The 26,023-nt window shown below is 41.1% G+C and overlaps 1 protein-coding gene across 3 annotated transcripts in view; it reads left to right on the top strand.

Annotated features, from left to right (window-relative positions):
• LOC126092135 (uncharacterized) overlaps nt 1–26,023 on the top strand; it is a 255,965-nt gene that overhangs the window by 190,376 nt on the left and 39,566 nt on the right. For all 3 annotated transcript variants that reach the window (XM_049907592.1, XM_049907593.1, XM_049907595.1), the window contains exon 17: nt 24,985–25,030. In XM_049907592.1, the coding sequence (XP_049763549.1) occupies nt 24,985–25,030 (46 nt within the window). The remainder of the gene's footprint in view (nt 1–24,984; nt 25,031–26,023) is intronic.

Below are 26,023 nucleotides of genomic sequence, written 5' to 3'. Positions count from 1 at the left end.
GAAAGTTCTGGTTGAAAATTATGAATTATTTTGGAATAACACTCGCAAAATGACAGTAATATCACTTTGGGGTATAATAGAGTATGGAAAGTTCTGGTTGAGAACTATGAATTATTTAGGATTAAAGGAGACAACTCACCAAAAGGCGGAAGCGCTGTGTTGTCGACAGATACACAGATAAAAGGTACAGAGCTTTGCTAACTTTCAGGATGAACTTTCTTTTTCAAGCTTGTAGGAAACACACACACACACACACACACACACACACACACACACACACACACACATACCCTCCCTGCCTTCCGCCTCTCTCCATGTCTCACCCCACCCCACCCTGCATCCCCAGCCCACCTCAGTCCACTCACTGTACGCCAGGGAAGAACTGGCAGTCAGCTGAACACAATGTAGGGAGACAGGTGAGCGTGTGTGAGTGTATGTGGTGTTTTTGTGCATTTTTTCCCTACAAGCTTGAAAAAGGAAGTTCATTCCAAAAGCCGGCAAAGCTTTGTACCTTCTGTTTGTGTACCTATTGACAACACAGCACTTCTGCCTTTCGGTGAAATGTCTCCTTTATTACTAAATTATTAGTAATATCACTTTTATATTCAGATTTCGTTTTCTGTATAATAGCAACTAAATTTAGATATTTTTGTATTTATTGTAGAGTTTTCATGCATTTTTGCCCAAATCTTTCTGCAGATTTCATGGAACTTACTCTGTAGTATTGTTTTCTTGTCTTTATAAATATCCATAACATGTTTCAGATGTAAATCAGTTAATATAAATACAATGAATTATTAAACTTATTACTGGAGTCTAATAGGCCATAAACATCATTAATTACTCATGGCTAAATTCTGGTGATTACATGTTGAAAGGCTAGGCCTTTTTTAGGATGATGCCACATAGGACGTATTTCTGTTCTGCTTGTGGAAGTTCACTAAGATGCTCAGGTTCATTCAGTAAATGAGATCTGCAGATCAGAAGACGCAGTTAGTTTATTTCATCAAAGTATTAGAGACATAATAGGCAAAGTAGTTGAGCTGCTAATTTATCTGTGTCTCAGAGCATCATTTACATAGCAAAGAAATAATAAGGCTTCCTTTGGAGAGGTACATCTTGTCTGATTTGCGTGCAAGGAGTTCATTGCAGAATGTTGGTGATGTGTTCTGTGTAATACACACAATCAGTAACTGATTGTCCCAGGTTGTAGTCAATTAACATTTATCTTCATTCCACACCAAAATGCAGAAATACAAACAAACTTGTACAGCATTGACTGGACTAAACTTGTTCAGAATTGACTTAGTGTGCCAACTGGACATAACAAATTAATGATTGATAAACAGTAATCATCATTTAGTCTGTCCATGAAAGCACTTGAAAGATTGTAAGTTCCTCAGAAGGAATTACAAAGACAGGTATCATTGAACTTATTTACAAAAGGGATAATAAGTCTTATGTTCAGTTAGCACTGACCCCTATTCAGTAAATGCGAAAAAGTAGAAGTCCTTTCAGTAGTACAGTGATGGCAACTACCATGGATGGTCTAAATTCTACTCAAGAATACCAGTCTTTGGGCACCAAGTCCAAGGGAGGCAAGTTGGAGGAGGTGAAGTTCCCTGGGCAATGGCTGGCTGCTTGTAGTGACAGCAGTACAGTATCCTCCAGATTGGGCTGCTGCCAGAACTGCGGGATATACAGGGTGAAAAGCATTTAAACCGAGAAACTCTGGGACGTTGTAGGGGACATCAAAACAATATTTTTTCCTAATGTCATTTTTTCCTATGAGGAGTATTTAAACCGGTAGAGGAAGATTTCTCTGGCGGCAAATTAATTAAACCAACAAGCACTTTTCCATTTTTTTTATGACCAAGAGACAACTCATTAACACAACCCAATTTCAATTACAGTAGATTTTCAAAAATGCCTCCATTGACACGTAAACAAAGGTTACACTGTCGGATCGTGTTCTGTCTGACATGGACAAAAACCCCAGGAGTATCCTGAATTGTTCCTGCTGTTGCTACTATCTGGGCAACCATATCCTCTTCTGATGCAACAGGGGTTGTATAAACAAGGTTGTGCATCTCTCCCCACACAAAAAAGTCCAGAGGGGACATATCTGGGGATCAAGCAGGCCATGGTACAGGACCACCTCTGCCAATCCATGTTTTTGGGAACCGTCGGTCAAGGAATCAACGCACACGGCAACTGAAATGTGCCGGTGCCCTGTCATGTTGGAACCACATGCATTGTCTTGTAGGGAGTGGGACGTCTTCCAGCAATTCTGGCAATGCTCTGGTGAGAAAATTGTAATAATGCCTACCATTTAATGGCCTAGGTAGCAAATACGGTCCAATTAAACAGTCCCCAAAAACACCGTCCCACACATTAACGAAGAACTGCACTTGATGAGCACTAGTAACTGTGGCATGTGGGTTATCCTCACTCCAAACATGCAAATTGTGCATGTTGAAGACTCCATCACGCCCGAACTTTGCTTCATCGGTAAACAAAACAGAGGATGGAAATGTAGGATGCATTTCACACTGTTCCAGGTACCACTGCGAAAACTGTGGTCTGGGTGGATAACCAACTGATTCCAGGTTGTGGACATGCTGTAATTGAAATGGACGTAACAATTGCTCATGAAGGACTGTTCTTACATTCGTCTGATTCGTCCCCATGTTACATGCAATTGCATGAGTGCTGATTGAAGGATCCCACTCCACTTGCTGCAAGACAGCTTCCTCAAGTTGCAGCATTCTTACCCTGCGACGGCATCCCTGTCCAGGTAATCTGCTAAATGACCCAGTCTCATGCAGACGTTGGTATACAGCAGCTAAGGTCGTATGATGCGGGATACGGCAATTAGGATATTGTTGTTGATAAACCCGCTGTGCAGCTCGTCTGTTGTAGTGCGCTACGTAGTTTGCACCAACCATATCAGTGTACTCACTCTAGGTGTATCGCTCCATTAGTAAACAGAGACAATGCACGTGGACAGCAGTTGCCTATAACTGAAGAGTGTAATACACCCTCTAACAGTGGCAGATCATAATACGGCTTCTAACAACTGAAGAGTGTAATATGGCCTCCACCGGTTTAAATAATCCTCATCGCAAAAAATGACATTAGGGAAAAATATTTGTTTTGATGACCCCTACAACCTCCCAGAGTTTGTCGGTTTAAATACTTTTCACCCTGTAGATCCTGGTGGTCGCTCTTCTTCGGAATTACTTGCAGTGGCTTAGTGGACTGAACTGGCAGAAAGTGGCTGGGCACCATTTGAAATACACGTCTAGGGGAGTGATATTTGTTCAGTGCTTGGATGGCACGTGATTTGTGAAGGCAAAGTAATGCTTTCAATTGTAGTACTGTTGTCTGGGATGCGGATGCTGCTGGTCTCAAGGCTGGCACCTCTCATGGTGAAACTGGCACTGCAAGTTTCCATGATGCTGGCTGGAGTTCCACTTCAGAACAGACCAGTGTGTTTTGGACACAGTCCAACTTGTGGTTGATATGCTACGCCTGTTACGCTGTTGCCAGCAAGGTCTGCCAAGGGGGTGTCTTCTGTGGAACTGGAGTATGGGCATCTTACAGACTATGCCAGTAATGTGTGTAGCTGTGCCCCAAGGCGAAAGCCTCTGATATGTCAGGAGTGGCCATATACACCAAAGGTAAATCACTCAATCAAGACACTTGACACATCAAAACATTGTCAAGACCAAATATTTGAAGGCTGTGTGGAGGAGTTTGAATTTTTAGTGAAAAAGTTTTTTTTATTATAGTCCTGTGTAGATCCCTTATTTCAGACAACAGAGTTTTCCTCTGCAGCCTTGACATTATGATAGATACGATCCTCAAGAAAAACAGGAAGTTGTGTGTGGATTTCAGTACAGAACTTTCTAACTGATTACCCAAAGCAAAGAATGTTAATTGATTTACTTGAGTTTTACAACTAGAGTTCGGGGAAGCAACAGCACAATTACAAATAATATCTTTATATATTGCTTTCTAGTTGATCAGCACAGTGTGAAAAAAAAATAATAATTAACTCTCAGACCATTATGAACAGATAGTAATTTTGAAACGAATCAAGGTAGAGTCAGACCGCAAAGTAGGAAACAAAATATTTAGAGATAAGAATCCACTAGGAACACAAGACACCTAAAGCCATTCTTAAAGGGCTGCCTTGACAAGAAGACTGCGCTGCAAATGGCTTGAACAACAAATGTAATATATTTTCTCAAACTTGTATCATGTTCGTTTACAGTTCAGGCACATATGCAGTGATAGTAAGCAACCAATTTGGATAACTGATGCTATTAGCATTTAATGTAGGAGGAAATGGGAGTTATATCATAATATGAAGGATGGGCATAGCCCAGTAACAGAATTGTACTACGGACAATACTGCAAAGTTCTGAGACAATCTCAAATGTTGTATTTCACCTAGAGAACAGAAGTCTCTCAGGAAAAAAATTAAAACTACATTGCTCAAAAAAATAAAATAAAATAACAAATAAAAATAGTACCCCTAGTAACAGAATTTTATTACAAATAATATTGCAAAGTGCTGAGATAGGCTGAAACAATGTATTACATTAAGAGAATAGAAATTTTTCAGAAATAATTAAAATTGCAGTGCGGGAAAAGATAGTACATGTGGAAAGATGATGTTGATCTTGATCTGCTGATGGCATATGCTACCTGGGGGATAGTAAATGTGTTTATAATGGTGTCAACGTCATCTGCGAACAGATAGCATAGTGGCATAGCGACCAGAGTGCCATCTTGTCTACCGTTTAATAGGGAATGTTCACAACCGGAAGGTTCAGTGTGGTGCAGATGTGTGAAGCAAGCAGGCAACCATGCTTCCTGCAACCAACTGAGCAAGTTCGAAAGCAGTCAAATTGTGACCTTCCGATTGGCGGGATGGTCCTTTTGGAGAATTGCCGCACAAGTTGGACGTGCTACATCACTTCTGCTACGATGCTGGTGTCAGTGGTCCCGTGAACATTGTCACACCCATAGATGTGGTTCTGGATGTCCATACTGCACAGATGCCCGCTAGCATTGTCATATTGTGAGGGCAGCAGTGGCAGATTGTACATTTACCACAGCACAGATGAGAGGGCTTGTGAGCCCAGACATGTCAACATGAACTGTTGCAAACCAGTTATTAGTAATGGGACTACGGGCACACACATCTCTAGCCCCTCTTCCGCACAAGCCACAACATCGCCGTCACAACTCCACCGTTGCTGTCAGAGGATCACTTGGAAGACGGAAGGGCATGCCGTGGTCTTCAGCAATAAAAGCAGGTTCTGTCTGCATGCAAGCGATAATTGTTTGTGCGTACGATGTAGACCTGGTGAGAAGTGTCTCATAAGAGTGCATTTGTCCAAGACACAATGGCCCCACCGTTATGATATGGGGTGTATTAAGTTACAGTTCTAGTCCATCTCTGGGGTTTCTGGAGGGGACACTAACCAGTGTTTAGTACATGCAGAAAGATGTTAGACCTGTTCTTTTGCTGTTTATGCAACAGGAAGGTAATGTGTCTGTTACAACAGGATAATGCTCATCCATACACTGCCTGTGAAACTCATTGTGCTCTGCAAGACATACAGCATCTTTTTAGGCCAACATGATTTCCAGACTAATCTGTAATTGAGCATGTGTGGGATGTTATGGGATGAGAAGTGACTCGTGCAACTCTTCAACCAACAACTCTTACGGAACTACACAAACAGGTCAAGCAGGTGTTGCATAACATATCTCAGGACATAATTTGCCATCTATATAATCGACTGGATGCCAGAGTAACCAATTGCACTGCCACCTGTGGAAGCTACATCATGTGCTAGTATGGGTGTTTCAGCATGGATCGGTACCTAGTACCTCAGAACCACTTGTGCTATTGATCTGCAAATGTAATCATTTCGTGTACACTACATGCTCTGCTGCAAAAATAAACTTGAGTGAATTGGAAACTTCTGAAAGGGTATACTAAGTTTTTATTCCAGCAGTGTATATGGTCTGTTGTGAAAGAGGTATCTGTACAGAACATGGGTGCTCAGTATAACATGCCTCTCTTATGTGAGAATGAAACTGTTAGTGACCTACCAGAGTTGTGTAGAATATTTAAGAATCACTTCTTGTGAAAAATCAGCAAGATAAATCAAAATGTTATTGGCAGTACAGGTAAATGTGTAGAACTTTATATGCAACTACAGGAAACAACCAAAGACAAAACTAAATCAATTATTGCATCATTAAAAAGTGAAGTTTCCCATGGGTATTATGAAATTTCAAGTGGTATTAAGATCAGTTTACCATACATTAATTCTGTACTTGAGTCATCTGTTCAATGAACCTGTCAGGTGCGGTCAGTTTCGTAAGAGACTGAAATACTCACTAGTGAAACTCTTTTATAAAGAGGATAGAAAAGATAATGCAGACAGTTACCAGCTAATTTCTTTGCTACCACAGTTTTCAAAAGTTTTTGAGAAAGCAATGTGTAAGTGAGTGATGGAAATTGTAGTACATGTAATTTGCTGTTAGATTTTCAGTTTGGTTTTAGTCCAATGCTATTTATTCTTTTGTGTGAAGCACTAGCAGGGCTATATGATAGATTGAAGACATTTGGTGTTTTGATTGATATAACAAAAGCGCTGGATTGTGTGAACCATACAATACTTTCCCCCTCTATCTTTCCATCTCTTCCACCCCCAATCTCTGTCCATCTCCTCCTACCCCTCACTCCATCTCCTCCTCCCCTTCTCTCTGTCAGTCTACCCCATCCCCTCTGCCCCATCTTCATCTGCTCCTTCATCCCTATCCAGCTCCTCCTCCATCTTCTAATTCCATCTCCTCCTCCCCCTCTCTTTGTCCATCTTCCTCTCCCCACCCCTCTCTGTCCACCTCACTCTCCCCCTCTCCCCATCTCTCTTCCTCTCCCTGTCCATTTCCTCCTCTTCCCTTTCTCTGTCCATTTACTCCTCTTCCCTCGCTCTGTCCATTTCCTCCTCCACCTCTGTCTGTTCATCTTTTCCTCCTCACTCGCCTAGACTATCTTTTCATCTCCCCATCTTTCTTGATCTTCTCCTCTTTCTTTCTCTGTCTATCTCCTTTCCTTTGTGTCCATAACCCCCTCCCTTATCTCTGTCCATCTCCTCCTCTTCCTGTCTGTGCCTACCTCTTCTTTCCCCCTCACTGTCTCTCCGTCTTCTCCTCCCCATAGTCTTCCTGTATTCTGCTCATGCAAGTTGGAGGCTGGTAATTGTTACCCCTTCCCGTATTACTTTCCAGATTATAACTAATATAAGTCATCCAGGGGTTTAGGATAAGCTTTTTACCCATTGCTTTGCCCACAAATGCACATGTCAACAATATTTCACATACATTTAACAGTTTCACACATATTTGAACATTTCAAACAATTGAAAATCCAGGAAGGAATTTAACAGCACTATGAAAAGGAAAGTTGCCACTCACCATTAGCGGAGATGCTGAGTCGCAGATAGGCCCAACAAAAAGACTGTCGCAGTATAAGCTTTCGGCCATCGAAGGCCTTTGTCAGAAATAGATCACACACACACACACACACACACACACACACACACACACAACTGCAGCCTATGCGACATAATCAAGAGGAATGTTTGTGCACAAGATCCTGCACCAGAAATACTTTCACAGTTATTCATGGCTATAGGGGCAGCATGGCTCAGTATTTCTGCAGGGGACTTCCAATGACCTGTAGAGTTGAGTTGCTGCACTATGCTGGAAAAAAAGGTGGTCTGCCATGATATTAGCAGGTATTCCATGGCTTTTGTCACCTCAGTGTAATCAATCATAGAAAACGGCATGACTATTTGCTGGACCTTTTGGGCATTTGGGCAATGCTGATCAGATGCCTGTTTAATTTGATATGGTGTAAAATGTTATGGTTTATGTGAACACCATTAAAAGTGTACCTATAGGAAGTTCTGCCAACGAAAAGGTTACCAGTAATGCTGAGTGCACTAACAGATGGAAGGGAGCTCCTCCGATATATGATTCTTTGCAGGTAAACAATACCAAAAGGAAAACTGCCTGCAGAGCTTATCTTTAGATGCCAAGAAAAGTGCTGTATGACAAGTGCACTGATTCTAGGTTGGTTGAAGGTTGGTAGGAACAGAATACCAGGCTCTTTGCCTAAAAGAAGAAAAATGTTTGTGCTGGATTCTTTCAGGGGATACCTCACCCAGGAAGTTAAGGTTCTGATAGTGAAGAATAACACAGACCTTGTCACAACCCCAGGTGGCATGACCTCACGACTTCAAGTAATAGGTGAATAAACCTTTTATGATTCACTTGTGACAGCTTTACAGTGAGTTGATTCTTCAAGGAGGCCATGCTCTCACTCCAGGGGGAAATTAAAGAACATCAAGTATCCATGCTGGGTCAGTGGATCCTTACCACCTGGGGCAGAATCTCAAGTGAATGTATTATGGAAGGATTCAAAAAGTGCTGCATATGCAGTGGTATGGATGACTCAGAAAATGACATATTGTGATAGAAGTGTTAGGAAGGAAGAAATGCCTGTAGGCTTACAAGTGAATATAGTGAGACCGATAATGATGATGATTATTATTAAAAATTCGATGCACAAGTCACTGAAGTGGCATCACATCAAAAGACTTGCACCAGGTGACAGGTCTACCAGACGAGAGGCTCTACCCACATGACATTTCATTTAATTAAAATGGTAATAACACAGAGATAGTGAGCAGAAAAGGAAGTGAAAACAGTAATTTAGGTAAAACATTTCTTTTTTGTTGTTGTATTTATCCATTTATCATCAGAATGTACACAGTTAGTAAATGGCATAAGTTTAGAATTGCTATAATGTTAACCTTTTTAAGCAGATACTTTATATCAATAAAACAGTTTGCAATTTTGGTTAGCCAGATTATGTTAAAAATAAAAATTTTCTCAAGGAACCTCATAAAAAGGGGGAGGAGGAGATTATCTTATGTTCATGGTTGTCTTATACTCGGGTAAATACAGTATTCAGATTCAAGTTGAAAGGTTTCCCCATGGCATACTCCTATTCTGTACAGTAGTTCCTCACAGTACTTGAAAAATTTACTCTGTAATGTGTTATTTATTCCTGTACTCTCATTTTTCCATGTTTTATTTGTTACTTCTTTCTTCATAAGTAAATTTTCTAGTAGTGTTCTGTAAACTAGTGCTGAGTCAGTCCATGACCAAGTAGCTTTGGCTTGCACAAAACTTGTTGAGTAAATAAATCATAATAAAAATTACACAATATTAAAGAACTTCACACGTCTTAGGCAAGAATACAGAGTGTATATAAAAATTATTTTGTTTCTTTTATTTTGGTAATGTGTACTGCAGTCCATTTGAAGTCACTTTTTTTATTTGCTCAGTAAATAAAAGTATTGCAGAGTCCATTAAGAGGCCACTGCAAGATGTTCAGTTCTCATTTGGATATAATATTCAAGTTGCTAATTCTTTCAGAGAAAATACTTCAGTGGCAATAACATCTTTGGCACCCAAGGTTATCCCAGTGGCTATCAGGGAATGAAAAATATGTAAAGTAGAGTAGTGTTTTTGTCTGACAGGTGGTTTTGGCTGATGGTCAAGACAGTAAATTCGTTTACTGTGTATTCTGTGTTAATTTTGAAAGTGCTTTTCCGTATTTCATTGTGTAATGTGTAAACTAAACTGAGGACTGATATATTTGCTTAAGAAATTCCTCGTTGAAACAACATTAAAAGATAATGTTGCTGCTAGTCTACATCTACATCTAGCTACATACTCGCAGACTACAGTATGGCACATACCACTAGCTGTCATTTCCTCTCCTGGTAGACACACAAATAGAACAAGGGAAAAACAACTGTCTAAAAGCCTCCAGATGAGCCCTAATTGCATGCATCTTATTTTCATGGTTATTATGTGAAATGTATGTTGGGAGCAGTAGAATCATTCGGCAGTTGGCCTCAAATACCAGTTCTCTAAAGTTGTGCAATAATACCAGGCAGAAAGAGCATCATCTTTCCTCGAGGGATTCCTGTTTGAGTTCATGAAGTATCTCTGTAATACTTGCATGCTGATCTAACCTACTAGTAACAAATCTAGCAGTCTGCCTCTGAATTACTTCATTGCCTTCCTTTAATCCATCCTGGTGCCAAAGAATGGATCACACCAGCTTTCTGTGTGGCATCTCCTTTATGGATGAGCTACACTTCCCCAAAATTCTCCCATTAAAAAGAAGTCGAGAATTCTCTGTCCCTACTACCAACCTGATGTGCTCATTTCACATCATATTGCTTTGCATCGTTATGCCATAATTATGCCTATGAATCAACTGTCTCAAGCTGCACCCTATTAGATGCTGTATTTGAATGTTACGGGACTGTTGTTCCTATTCATCTGCAGTACTTACATTTTTCTTCATTTAGAACAAGCTGCCATGCGTCACACCAACTAGAAATTTTGTCTAAGTCATCTTGAATATTCCTACAGTCACTCAGTGATGACACCTTCCCCTACATCATAGCATCATCAGCAAACAGCTGTAAATTACCGCTCACCCTGTTCATCAGATCATTTATGTGTACAGAGAATAAGAGTGGCTGTATCAAACTTCCCTGAGGGCTCCTGACGATACCCTTGTCTCTAATGAAAACTTGCCGTCAAAGACCACGTGTTTTGTTCTATTGTTTTCTACCCACTCACCTAAACCGTATTTCAGATCTTCGTCAGTGATAGGCAGTGGGGGGCACAGTGTCAAATGCTTTCCAGAAATCTAGGAATATGGAACCTGCATGTTGCCTTTCATCCATGGTTTGTTTGATATCACTTGAGAAAAGGGCTAACCGGTAATCTAAAGCTGTCTTTATGGGAGTCCGGTATTAGGCACATAATGAGGCTCCTTAGGGATATGGCTGCCAGGAAAGGGAAAAAGTGCACTGTGTGCTCTGTCTGGAGAGTCATCCCTGATGTGGAATAGGTGCTTTTGGATGCCATGAAGAGCACAGAGTGCAACCAGCTGCAGGTGGTGGCTCATGGCGTTACTAATGATGTGTGCCACTTTCTATTGGAAGAGATTCTTTCTGGTTTCCAGTGGTTATCGGAAGTGGTAAAGATGGCCAGTCTTGCTTGCAAGATAAAGGCAGAGCATACTATCTTGGTCAACAGGCCCAATTACAGACCTTTGGTACAGAGCTGAGTGGAGGGTCTGAATCAGAGACTCGGACAGTTATGTGACCGAGTAGGTTGCAGATTTCTTGACTTGTGCCCTAAGGTGGTGGGTATTAGGTTCCACTTAATAGGTCAGGGGTCCATTACATCCAGGAAGCAGCTACGTGGCTAGTAGGGGTTGTGTGGAGTAGACTGGGCAATTTTTTAGGTTGGAGGGTCTCAAGAAAAAACGAAGGCTTCGCTCTCAAAGGGTGCAGCTCAGACACAGGACAATGTCTGGCATTCCTCAGGGAAGTGTTATGTGCCCTCTGATGTTCATAATGTATAGTAATGATTTATGTTACTAATCTAAAGGCTGTTAATTCATCAAGGAATATCTGTTACGACCAACTTAAATGGGAACGATTACATAGATAATGTTGTGGAGGAGGTGAACCAGACACTGTGTTTTATTTGCAGAACTTTTAGAAGATATAACGAACCCACTAAAGAGACTGCATACATTACACTTATCTGTCTTCTGCTAGAATACACTAGACTCTTGCTGAACTGGTCATTCCTCGTATGTATGGGTGCCGGATTAGCGGAAGTGCTGGATTGTTGAGAGTGTTTAAAATTTAGTATAAACACATAGGGATTGTACTTTATCAAATCAAAAGATACAATCATTTTTACAGAAAACTTAGTTCTTGAGTGTACATGCATATTAGTATCACTCAACATTCACTATGAAACATGTCCCAAAGTTTTGGTTGTCACCATGATGATACACGACGGTAATATGCTTTATCACACAACAGCTTTACAAGCTTTTCATAGGTCTAGCCATGTTTCTGATTGTTGCATAATGTACTCCAGGAAGATGTTTCCAGCTTCAGCACTAGCTGTTTGAGATATCCTTACGTTTGTTTTCTCCTCCTATGTCCTTTTCTTCATCAGATTCATTGTGACTTTCCTGTGAGCTTATGATTACCTCTTTTCTGCTGAAGTTTGGTCATAAATAGTTGCTCATCCAACACTGTTGCCAGCAACAATGGTTCTGTGAAGAACCTGAGTTCAGTTTATATCTAATTTCAAGTTTCTGCTTGAAGTTTAGTATAATGTGTTTCCCTTTAGAAACCACGATAATGATCCGTAAGGAAAGCCACAATTTCAACTTGTACGAAAACGTTGAACATTATAATTAACTAACAACTTTGTTGCAGACAAAATTTCATTATTGTAGGTGCCATTTCAGGTTGAATGAGTAGAAGCCAGAAGTGTGCCGAATTACTGAGAGGCAACTACTGAGGGCCGTATTAGTGAGAGATTAGTGTATTACCACATGGTAAGGGATCCTCACCAGATAGGAGTGATGGAGGAGATCAAAAAAATTCAAAGAAGGGCAGCTTGTTTTGTATTATTGCAAAATAGGGGAGAGCGTGTCATGGATATGGTACACAAGTTTGGGTGCTAATCATTAAAACAAAAGAGTTTTTTGTTGTGACAAGATTCTTTCATGAAATTCCAATCTCCAACTTTCTCCTTTGAATGCAAAAGTATTTTGTTGATTCCCACTTACAAAGGGAGAAAAAAAAAAGTTCTAATAAAATAAGAGAAATCACAGCTAGCGTGGAAAGATTTAAGTGTTCTTTTTTCCTGTGCATTGTCAGGAGTGGAATGGTAGAGAAATAGTGTGAAAGTTATTCGATGAACCCACTTCCAGGCTCTTAAGTGTGAATTGCAGAGTAGTCATGTAGATGTAGATGAGTGTGCTCTGTTGCCAGAAAAGTAGTAATGTTTGTTCCACTTTGGAGTATTGCAATAGATTACATCTACAGTTTATTAGAGTACACGAAATTGGTTCAAGCACAGCTATAAGCAGTGAAAATCAGACCTCTTCATAGGTTAACCCTGATTTTCATCTAGACAGATGTTATGAGTGAGTACTAGCCTGCACTAAATCAAGGACAAGTTACCATTTGTCCGATGGGTTTGATAAAGATATACAAGGTTACTTCGTTTGTTGTAGCATATCTCTTTAAAGAAATGCAGTTATATGTACTCCTGCATAAAGGCAGGGCCTGTCAGAAGATTTGGGGATAATATAAAGAACTGCTATTATAAACTTTTTCTCAGTAACAACAAAGATAAAGTGTTTCACTACTTTACAATACCCAACAACACTGAACACACAAAACTTGTGAATACTTAGAAGAGTAAGATATTTAACTCTGTTATTCCCATTGGTTTCATCATCATCATCATCATCATCATCATCATCATCATAATCATCTTCACCTTCATCTTGTACAGTGTCCTGCCACTGGCAGCGTGTGCTTGGAATACGAGCCCCTCCATCTTCTCCAGTCTTACCTCCACCTCTCTGTAGATTACATCTACAGTTGATTAGAGCACGTGAAATTGGTTCAGAGACAGCTACAAGCAGTGAAAGTCAGTCCTCTTCATAGGTCCAGTCTTCTCCTCTCTTGCTAATACTTTCTTCTACTTATTTTAGTGATTTGTCTGTAAGCATTCCTCTTGGTCTCTTGCCCTACATCTTCATCACATATATCTTCCTAGTCTTCATTATGGTGCAGGGTCTATCGGTTTAGTGATTACTTGAAATCAAATAACGGACTACATAATTGCTGTATAATATGTTTGGTAAATCATCTTCGTAGTGTCTGGAGGACATCTTTGTTCCACACAAAGTAATGACTCCCCTCAGCTACTCAGCTACTATAAAAGCTACACATGTAAGGCAGAGAAGACATCCTAAAACGATGCACAGTGATGAGTACATTGACAACTCCAGTGACAATGTAAGAGCAATGTGGAAAATTGTAAAAAGGGAAAGAGGGTGGGGGGGGGGGGGGGGGGGGGGAAATAGTGCACAAAAGCTTAGAACCTGAAACCAACAATGAAATGATAGCTAATTCTTAAGCTGTGGCACCTCCTTTGACAAAGTCTTTACAAGCAAGTCTTTAAAATTATGAAAGAAGATTGTATACTTGGAACAAACCTGGTATATCATCTTTATACTGTCTGGGACATCTTTGTTCCACACAAAGTAATGACTCCCCTCAGCTACTGTAAAAGCTACACATGTAAGGCTGATACGACATTCTAAAATGATGCACAATGATGAGACACTTGAAGATTTCAGACTGATTGTGTAATGGTGAGACAGAGATTTTGGAACCAGATTTTATACTGTAGGACTTTCCCAGTGGCAGATGTAGACTCTGGCCATAATTAATTGGTTATGAAGTTTAGATAAAAACTGAAGAATTTACAAAAAGGTGGGAAATTAAGGAGATGGGCCGTGAGTGGCCGCGCAGTTAGAGGCACCATGTCACTGACTGCGTGGCCCCTCCCGCCAGAGGTTCGAGTCCTCCCTCGGGCTTGGGTGTATGTGTTGTTCTTAGCATAGGTTAGTTTAAGTAGTGTGTAAGTCTAGGGACCGCTGACCTCGCAGTTTGCTCCTTTAAGAACTCACTCACATTTGAACATTTTTTTAAAGGAGACGGGAGCTAAATAAGTTGAAAGAACCAGAGGTTGTTATTGAGTTTCAAAGGGAGCATTAGGCAACGATTGACTGAAACAGGGGAAAGGAAAACAGTACAGGATGAATGGGTAGCCTTGAGAGACAAGAGAGAGAAGATTTAATGTAGAGTGGGGTGTTTCATCATGTGATTGTTTAGTTGGCATGAGAGCATTACAGAGATGCTCAAAAAACTCCAGTGGCAGACATCACAGGAGACGCGTGGTGCATCATCTAGAGGTTTATGATTGAAATTTCAGGGAGCACATTCTGGGAAGAGTTGGACAACATATTACCCCATCCCACACACATCCCCACAAAATGACCACAGTGAAAAAACTGGAAAAATAGGTCTAGATGTGGATAAAAATTGCAACAAATGAAGCAGGCCAAAGTGAATACATATGTCTAACAAATGAGATTTGAAAGAAACTGCAAAATGGCAGGCAGCAATGTATAGAAGAGAAAAGCAAGGATGTAGAACCGTGCATGACTTATTGAGAGATTGATGCTGCCTGTGGGAAGATTAAGGTGGCCTTTGGAAAAAAAAGAGAAGCAACTGAGTGAATATCAACAGCTCAGTTGGAAAACCAATACTAAGCAAAGCAGGGAAAGGTGAAAGGTGGAAGAATCACACAGAGTGTCCTAGGATCAGTGGTCAGTATTCAGGGATATGACAGGAACAATCATCCAAAACAAAAATTTCAGTTAAACATGGTCTCCCGAATGCATACCTTAAGAGGTATGAGCTTTTCTTCATCTTTGATACTGTGGAACAAATCACTTCTACTGCAAGCTCTTTGCTTTCTGTATTTTGAGAGGTTTAGAAACAAGAAAACAATGCCCAACAAACATACCTTAAGATCCCGGCCGTCCCATTGTAGCTGGTTACCAAGCCCCCACAGAACGCATCTCTGCCTACGTAGATCAACACCTTCAACCATTACATGCAGTCTCCCATCCTTCATCAAAGACACCAACCACTTTCTCGAACGCCTGGAATCCCTACCCAGTCTGTTACCCCCGGAAACCATCCTTGTAACCATTGATGCCACTTCCTTATACACAAATATCCCGCACGTCCAGGGCCTCTCTGCGATGGAGCACTTCCTTTCACGCCGATCACCTGCCACCCTACCTAAAACCTCTTCCCTCATTACCTGACCCACAACTTCTTCACTTTCGAAGGCCAGACATACCAAAAATTAAAGGGAACAGCCATGGGTACCAGGATGGCCCCCTCGTATGCCAACCTATTCATGGGTCGCTTAGAGGAAGCCTTCTTGGTTACCCAGGCCTGCCAACCCAAAGTTTGGTACAGATTTATTGATGACATTTTCATGATCTGGACTCACAGTGAAGAAGAACTCCAGAATTTCCTCTCCAACCTCAACTCCTTTGGTTCCATCAGATTCGCCTGGTCCTACTCTAAATCCCATGCCACTTTCCTTGACGTTGACCTCCACCCATCCAATGGCCAGCTTCACACGTCCGTCCACATCAAACCCACCAACAAGCAACAGTACCTCCATTATGACAGCTGCCACCCATTCCACATCAAACGGTCCCTTCCCTACAGCCTAGGTCTTCATGGCAAACGAATCTGCTCCAGTCCGGAATCCTTGAACCATTACACCAACAACCTGAAAACAGCTTTCGCATCCCGTAACTACCCTCCCGACCTGGTACAGAAGCAAATAACCAGAGCCACTTCCTCATCTCCTCAAACCCGGAACCTCACTCAGAAGAACCCCAAAAGTGCCCCACGTGTGACAGGATACTTTCCGGGACTGGATCAGATTCTGAATGTGGCTCTCCAGCAGGGATACAACTTCCTCAAATCCTGCCCTGAAATGAGATCCATCCTTCATGAAATCCTCCCCACTCCACCTAGAGTGTCTTTCCGCCGTCCACCTAACCTTCGTAACCTCTTAGTTCATCCCTATGAAATCCCCAAACCACCTTCCCTACTCTCTGGCTCCTACCCTTGTAACCGCCCCCGGTGTAAAACCTGTCCCATGCACCCTCCCACCACCACCTACTCCAGTCCTGTAACCCGGAAGGTGTACACGATCAAAGGCAGAGCCATGTGTGAAAGCACCCACGTGATTTACCAACTGACCTGCCTACACTGTGAAGACTTCTATGTGGTAATGACCAGCAACAAACTGTCCATTCGCATGAATGGACACAGGCAGACAGTGTTTGTTGGTAATGAGGATCACCCTGTGGCTAAACATGCCCTGGTGCACGACCAGCACATCTTGGCACAGTGTTACACCGTCCGGATTATCTGGATACTTCCCACTAACACCAACCTGTCAGAACTCCAGAGATGGGAACTTGCCCTTCAGCATATCCTCTCTTCTCGCTATCCGCCAGGCCTCAATCTCCGTTAATTTCTAATTTCAATTTGCCGCCGCTCATACCTCACCTGTCTTTCAACATCATCTTTGCCTCTGTACTTCCGCCTCGACTGACATCTCTGCCCAAACTCTTTGCCTTTACAAATGTCTGCCCTCTCAACAGATACCCCTCCGTTGTGGTTGTACCTATGGTACGGCTATCTGTATTGCTGAGGCACGCAAGCCTCCCCACCAACTGCAAGGTCCATGGTTCATGGGGGGGGGGGGGGTTGTATTAATTATTAATTGTATTAATTATAAAGAGCAGCATACCAGCCAAAACTTGTGCAATTTCATGAAAGACGTTATGACAGACTGGCATATTTCCCACAAAGTTGCTGCTATTGTTAGCAATAGTGCTGCAAGTATCTTATCTGCTGTCAGACTTGGTGAGTGGCGATCAGTGTCATATTTCGCCCACTGTCTAAATCTTGTTGTACAAGAAGCTACTAAAGAAATATCTGACGTTTTGGCGCAAGTTAAAAATATTGTCGAGTTTTTCAATCATAGTACACAAGGGCAAAAAAATAAATAAATAAGTAAATAAATAAAATAAAATAAAAAAAATAAAAAAAATAAATAAAAAATAAATAAATAAAATCAAATCTGATTGCTACACAACAGCAAATGAATCTGCCTGTCCTCAAGCTCAAACAGGACGTCCAGACCCGCTGGAATTCTACTTAGCACTTCTGCGCTCTGACCTAACAATAGAAGAAAGTGACAGGCAAATAATAGAAGGAGTTTTGCCCTTACTTAGTCCATTCTATGAAATTACGGTAGAAATAAGTACCAAAAGAAATGTGACTTTGTCAAAAGTTATTGTGTTTTGTAACCTGCTCAACATTTTTCTGCAGAAGCATGCTTCTAACAATAAAAAAATTGACACTGTGCAAGCAGTGCTCAAGAAAGGCATGGAAGACCGTTTTAAAGATTTAGGGAATAACATTCTATATGCTGAGTGTACTATTCTGGACCCCCGATTTAGACAGAGAGGATTTAGAAATCAAAAAGCTTGTGAAGTTGCAATACAACGCCTCAAAAATAAAGTTGGCAGAGTGCAGTTACTTCAGAGGGAGAATGGAGATATTTTAGTGGCTGATCCTACTGCTAGTGACCCTTCGGCATCTTGTTCTAGTAGCTGCAGTAATGAAAATAAAAAAGACGCTATATGGTAAGAGTATGACCAAGAAATAAGAAAAATCACTAGACCAGATAACCAACTTGCTGCTGGTATTCGCGAACTCGATAAATACCTCAATGAAGAGTATTTAGATTGAAAAAAAGATCCGCTTGAGTAGTGGCACAAGTGTCGTCAGTTATTTCCTCATGTATATGCATATGTGTTAAAAGAGGTTTTGCATAGTAGCGACATCAGTGCCCTGCGAACGCATTTTTTCGGTGACAGGACAAATCCTTAATGAACGAAGAACACTGTTATCAATGAACATAGTTTCCAAGTTAATGTTTTTACATAATAATATGTAAATTTTTGTAATATTTTACTTGAAAATTAGAAGACTGATTATTTAAAGAATGATAAAGCAAAGCACAAAAAGTATGCTTTAGAATACTATCTCTATCAGGGGTCATAGTTATTTTTTCTATGTCTAATTGTTTGGTAACAAAGTGTTAGTGTTTCTTCTGGTAATGATAAAGGTATTATTGTTTGTGCCATATAGTACTTAACCTGTACCTAAAGCAGAAATATTTTTTGTTGGTTATTTCCAAAACTTTAAAAAAGTCGGTTATTTATGAAAGTGTATTTTTATTCACAAAAAATGCATTTAGCATATTCTGTAAGTAATATTCCTACAATGAACTAATAAATAAATAAATATATTTTAAAATTAAAATACTGTGAGTGCACTGTATGTAAAGTAAAGTAGTTGACTACCCCATTTTACCCATTTATGTAAATAACTGGTTTATTTCCCCTTTCGAAGTCTAATTACTCAACATAAAACTGTAATAATACAGGCATTGGCAACACTGGTCATTACTTAAAAGACTAGCGGACTAGCATAACGAATAAAAGAGCGTGTGCAGTAGGGATAGCAAAGCGAGCGAACTGTCTTTCTGGAAATCGAGATGGGAGCTAACGAACTGAAAGAGCGACCTAGTTCGTGACTGAACTGCAAACTAAACTGAACGTTCCCAGTTGCAAACTATTATGCGCAAGACTAATGAGTGCCCACATGAATGTTCCCCAGAGTATAATGGAGGCACCACTAGTTTGTCTCCGTCCCGCAGTACACGTGTCAGTGGAAGATGACTGATTCGCGCCCTCCCATCTGCATGGTGAAGAAGGTATCAGAATTCATCAGACTATGCAAAGCTCTGCCACTGCGCCAATGCCCATTGCTGATGGTCACGTGCCCATTTCAGTCATAGTTGCTGATGTAATGGTGTTAACATTGGCATATGCATGGTTCATTGGCTATGGAGGCCCTTTGCTGGGAGTGCTCGGTGCACTGTGTGTTCAGACAGACTTTTACTCTCTCTCCAGCATTAAAGTATGTTGTTAGTTCACCCGTTGTTCACCACCTTTCCTGTTTTACCTGCCTGCCCAGCCTACAATGTCCAACATCTGTAATGAGGGGTGGTTGGCCAACCCCATGATGCCTGGACGTAGTTTTATGTTGGTTTTGCAACGTGTTGAAGACACTCACCACAGCACTTCTTGAAAACCTGAAAATTCATGCAATTACCAAAATGCTTGTGCTGAGCCTCCAGGCCATCACAATCTGTCCTCAGTCAAACTCAGATATATCACGCGCTTTCCCCATTCTACACACAGCTCACTGATACTACATGCACCGTGCGTGTGTCTGACTAGCAGTCATACCTTTCCAGGTGACACTGTTGTTGCCTAGACGGGTTTACATTGATAGTAGATTAGTGGTGGTAAAGTTCTGGATGATCATTGTATACAGGGTGAACACTAATAAAACTGTCAAACTGCAGAGATGGATTCCTGAATGGAAACAGAGGAAAAAAGATCCTGTGAACATGTGTGTGCAAATGTATTGTTGCCATGGTAGAAGGTGTTGACGAATGAAAGTTCCTCTGACCGCATGTCGAGTCTGTAGCCCACAGATGACGATTATGCACACTGATGATGCCAGTTCTGTCAAAGACTGCTTTGAAAGTGAAGAGGACTAATGACAGAAATTCCGTAATTGTGATGGTCTGGTGCAAAAAAACATTTAAAAAATCCTTCCCATAGAGGGAAATCTGTTGCTGATCATCCTTGCACTTGTTGCAGCCAATAGGGATAGTAGTGATTGTCATGCTGGATCCAGTTAATCAGACTTTAGCTTACGCCATGTTGGCGGGCCACTTGCCTGGAGCTTGTAGCAGCATTCATCTCAATATCCTGTAGAATGTTGTTCTCCAAATCTAGTGTGTGCACAGTCTGCCACTTCCCTGCACATTCACCTGTCCAAAAGGACCCAAAACCACACAACTGCCCAAAAAAGGCTTGAAATGCTATATGATATGGTTGGTGTCTGTTAGGGTACTTGTTTTGGTACAGCCATCCTGCCTCTTGAGCGTTTCCATTTGCTTGGCTGCGCACGAACAGCATCGTGGCTTGTTTCTGCACAAATGTCAGACCATTCTGCTGCTTACAGCACCCTACATCAATCACACAGCCTGCAACACACAAGGAACCCATGGCACGTGGTGAGAGGAACTTTCATTTGTCAGTGTCCTCTCCCATGGCAATGATGCATTGCCGGACACATGTTCACAGGACCTTTTTTCCTGTTTTTCCATCCAGGAATCCATCCATGCAGTTTGTTGGTTTTATTAATGTTCACCCCGTATAATGTGCAGACCTCTTCTATGTCTGTGGCGAAGAGTACTCACTGTAGTAACACATGTTAGGGTTTCTTCCTATTCCATTCACTTATGAGGTATAGGAAGAATGGCTGGTTAAAAGCTTCTGTACATGTTACAATTAGTCCAATCTAGTCTTCACGATCCCTACAGAGAGATACCTTAGAGTGTAATGCATATGGTGCCGTAGTATATTCCTCAATTCTTCACTTAATACTGATTCTTGAAACTTTAATAACAAATGCATTTTAGTACCATTAAGCCCTTGGACTTTTGTAGTGTTTAATCATTTTATGGATCGTGAGTTATTTTCTTCTGTCATAGTATTGTAGTGTGGTTCATGGTGTGGGTTCCTGTAGTCATGTCCTAGTTCATGAACCACAGGCAACGTATGAGTGGCCAAGTAAGTGGTCCCGACAGTCGGGATACCACTTACTTTGGAATAAGGCTGGGCATCTCGGACATATTCTGAGTCGTGGTCACCTTTGTGCTCATACGGCAAAGACTACCAAATCCACCGGTTAGTCCCTCAACCATTAGGGGTAAAACCCAATGGGACTCGGGGCAAGTAAGGCTAGCAACCTCCTTCCCTGGTACTTTAAATATGATTCTGGCAACAATCAGAGCAAAATGCCTCGGACCTTTGGAGGTGACGGAGTCCCACCTCTAACTGACAAATCAGGGACTCCTAAGATACGACTTAGCAGACAAATGGTAATGGGATGGGGAGCTATTAATATCAATGGGGGCTACTCTGGGAAGAAGGTAGAGCTGGCAGAGGCTGCAAGTAAGGTGGGACTGGACGTTTTAGCTGTTAGTGACATTCGGGTAAGGAGTGAGAAAGAAGAGGAAGTGGGAGAATACAAGATCTACCTGTCAGGAGTCAAAGCAGGAATAGCACTATTGAGTGTAGGGCTTTACATCAGGAAAGAAATGGAACCCAGCTTAGTTGCAGTAAGGTATGTAAATGAACGACTGATGTGGATAGATTTGACAGTGTCTAGCAAGAAAATTAGGATTGTGTCAGTATATTCGCATTGTGAAGGGACAGATAAAGATAAGATGGATAGTTTTTATGAGGCACTCAGTGATGTAGTTGTTAGAGTAAAGGACAAGGACAGTGTTCTGCTCATGGGTGATTTTAACGCCAGGATTGGAAATCGAACAGAAGGGTATGAAAAGGTTATGGGTAAATTTGGAGAGGATATGGAGGCTAACAGGAGTGGGAAACAACTCCTGGATTTCTGTGCCAGTATGGGCTTAGTAATCACAAACTCCTTTTTTAAACATAAGAACATTCACCGGTATACTTGGGAAGGCAGGGGAACCAGATCTGTCATTGACTATATAATAACAGATCAGGAATTCAGGAAGGCTGTGAGGGACACACGTGTATTCAGGGGATTCTTTGATGACACTGATCATTATTTAATCTGCAGTGAAATTGGGATTGTGAGGCTGAAAGTGCAGGAGGTCAGGTCCATATGTAGGAGGATAAGAGTGGAGAAACTTCAGGATAAGGAAATCAGGCACAAGTACATAACAGCGATCTCAGAAAGGTACCAGTTAGTTGAATGTAGTCAATTACAGTCATTGGAAAAGGAATGGACAAGGTACAGGGACACAGTACTAGAAGTGGCTAAAGAATGTCTTGGAACAGTAGTGTGTAAAAGTAGGATGAAGCAAACAGCTTGGTGGAATGATACAGTCAAGGCAGCCTGTAAAAGGAAAAAGAAGGCATATCAAAAATGGCTACATACTAGAACTCAGGTAGACAGAGAAAGTTATGTTGAAGAAAGAAAAAAAGCCAAACAGGTAATTGCAGCATCCAAGAAGAAATCTTGGGAAGACTTTGGAAACAGGTTGGAGACTATGGGTCAAGCTGCTGGAAAACCATTCTGGAGTGTAATTAGCAGTCTTCGAAAGGGAGGTAAGAAGGAAATGACAAGTATTTTGGACAGGTCAGGAAAACTGCTGGTGAATCCTGTGGATGCCCTGGGCAGATGGAGGGAATATTTTGAAGAGTTGCTCAATGTAGGTGAAAATACGATCAGTAATGTTTCAGATTTCGAGGTAGAATGGGATAGGAATGATGATGGAAATAGGATCACATTTGAGGAAGTGGAGAAAATGGTCAGTAGATTGCAGTGCAATAAAGCAGCTGGGGTGGATGAAATTAAGTCAGAACTCATCAAATACAGTGGAATGTCAGGTCTTAAATGGCTACACAGGATAATTGAAATGGCCTGGGAGTCGGGACAGGTTCCATCTGACTGGACAAAAGCAGTAATCACACCAATCTTTAAACATGGAAACAGGAAAGATTGTAACAACTACAGAGGTATCTCTTTAATCAGCATTGTGGGTAAAATCTTCTCAGGTGTTGAAAGGAAAGTGCGAGTATTAGTTGAGGACCAACTGGATGAAAATCAGTGTGGGTCTTCTCAGGTATTGTTGAAAGGAAAGTGCGAGTATTAGTTGAGGACCAACTGTATGAAAATCAGCCTCTCAGAGGTTGTCAGGACCAGATCTTTAGCTTACGGCAAATAATGGAGAAGTATTATGAGTGGAACAGGGAATTGTATCTATGCTTTATAGATCTAGAAAAGGCGTATGACCGGGTTCCTAGGAGGAAGTTATTGTCTGTTCTACGAGATTATAGAATAGGAGGCAAACTTTTGCAAGCAATTAAAGGTCTTTACATGTATAGTCAGGCAGCAGTTAGGGTTGACGGTAAATTGAGTTTATGGTTCAGAGTAGTTTCAGGGGTAAGACAAGGCTGCAAACTGTCTCCACTGTTGTTCATATTATTTATGGATCATATGTTGAAAACAATAGACTGGCTGGGTGAGATTAAGATATGTGAACACAAAATAAGCAGTCTTGCATATGCGGATGACTTAGTTGTGATGGCAGATTTGATTGAAAGTTTGCAAAGTAATATTTCAGAGCTAGATCAGAAATGTAAGGACTATGATATGAAGATTAGCATCTCCAATATGAAAGTAATGTCAGTGGGAAAGAAATATAAACGGATTGAGTGCCAAATAGGAGGAATAAAGTTAGAATAGGTGGAGGGTTTCAAGTACTTAGGATGCATACTCTCACAGGATGGCAACATAGTGAAAGAACTGGAAGCGAGGTGTAACAAAGCTAATGCAGTGAGTGCTCAGCTACGATCTACTCTCTTCTGCAAGAAGGAAGTCAGTACCAAGACTAAGTTATCTGTGCACCGTTCAATCTTTCGACCAACTTTGTTGTATGGGAGTGAAAGCTGGGTGGATTCAGGTTACCTTATCAACAAGGTTGAGGTTACGGATATGAAAGTAGCTAGGATGATTGCAGGTACTAGTAGATGGGAACAATGGCAGGAGGGTGTCCACAATGAGGAAATCAAAGAAAAACTGGGAATGAACTCTATAGATGTAGCAGTCAGGGCGAACAGACTTAGATGGTGGGGTCATGTTACACGCATGGGAGAAGTAAGGTTACCCAAGAGACTCATGGGTTCAGGAGTAGAGGGTAGGAGGAGTCGGGGCAGACCAAGGAGAAGGTACCTGGATTCGGTTAAGAATGATTTTGAAGTAATAGGTGTAACATCAGAAGAGTCACCAATGTTAGCACTGAATAGGGGATCATGGAGGAATTGTATAAGGGGGGCTATGCTCCAGACTGAATGCTGAAAGGCATAATCAGTCTTAAATGATGATGATGATGATGATGATGATAATAGTATTGTAGTTAACTTTTTTGTGTAGTAGTCATTTGTGGAGAGTAGTCACTACAAATGTCAGTTAATCTGTATTCTTTTTGATTGTACCTCTCTTACTAAATGGTGCTAGAGTGGTATATTCTCCTATAATTGAGTCAAAGCCATTTATTCAATGCTAACAGCCCATAACATTCAGGCACAACAGAAGCAATATATTTTATGTTCATCATAATTGACAGACATATTTATTATTATGTTTTTTTTTTTTGCAGGAAGTAATCAGTTTGCTCATCCAGCTACCAGTGCTCAGACTGATAGGTGAGTTTATGAGAGGTATTTTTATATTTCTTTAAAATATGCTAATTTGGTACAGTGCACTTTATAAGTGTTTCATTATGTTCATTAAATTATCATCTAATAGTGGCTCGTAAAGGTTATTTCAGAATATATGTGATGCAGCTCTAGGGCAGTTTCTCACTTTTGATGGCTTGTCACCATTTTAATAACTGAAAAATAAATAGTGGACCGTAACTTATTCATGATGTAGATCTGCCTGGATAGCAGAGTGTGTTAAAGCACCCATTTCTGGGACACGGGGAGACGCAACAAACTGGGATCTAATCTGCCTGGCAGATTAATGGCGAGAGCCGTATGTGGTTTTTAATTGGTTTCCCACAGCTGACTAGGTGGCTTCTGGGCTGTTACACACCTCCCACCTCAGTTACACATTTCACAGACATTTAGAAAATGTTCTCACAATTCTATATGATGCTTGCTGTAGACAGATGGGGTGCACAAATTCCATCCCTGTGTGTGTGTAGGGGGAAGGGGGGGGGGGGGGAAGAGCGGCCCTCAGTAAGGACTTCCAAGAGACCCATTACCACTGAAATTGCCAAATCTAAATCTGAAATAACATGCCAAACCTATGGAGACATGGGGTAAGGCAAGGAAGAGGAAGAAGAAGAACAACTTGGTCATGATATGCATAGACCATTTAGTCGTCAGTGTGAGCAGCTCTTTGTAGATGATAATAATAGAATAATATTCAATGGAAATTGTGGAAGCTTAGTGCTTGGTATGGAGACTAACAGTTCACTTTATGTACAAGTAACACAAAGTGATGTAATAAGTAGATGGAATTCTTTTGTATAGTGTCAGTGATGCACCAGGGCTAAACCAGTAGAGCTTTTCTTAAAGGACGTCATATTTGCCATTGACTGTAGAAATTATTTATTCCACAATTGCAATATTGGCCTTTCGGCCATTTTTAAGTGGTATTGCAGAAGGTTGTGCCACTGCGCATGTCAGACT

The sequence above is a fragment of the Schistocerca cancellata genome, chromosome 7 (genome assembly GCF_023864275.1).
Source record: "Schistocerca cancellata isolate TAMUIC-IGC-003103 chromosome 7, iqSchCanc2.1, whole genome shotgun sequence".
NCBI lineage: Eukaryota > Metazoa > Arthropoda > Insecta > Orthoptera > Acrididae > Schistocerca > Schistocerca cancellata.
The sequence above is the reverse complement of the archived record's forward strand: the minus strand, read 5'-3'. Positions and strand labels throughout refer to the sequence as shown.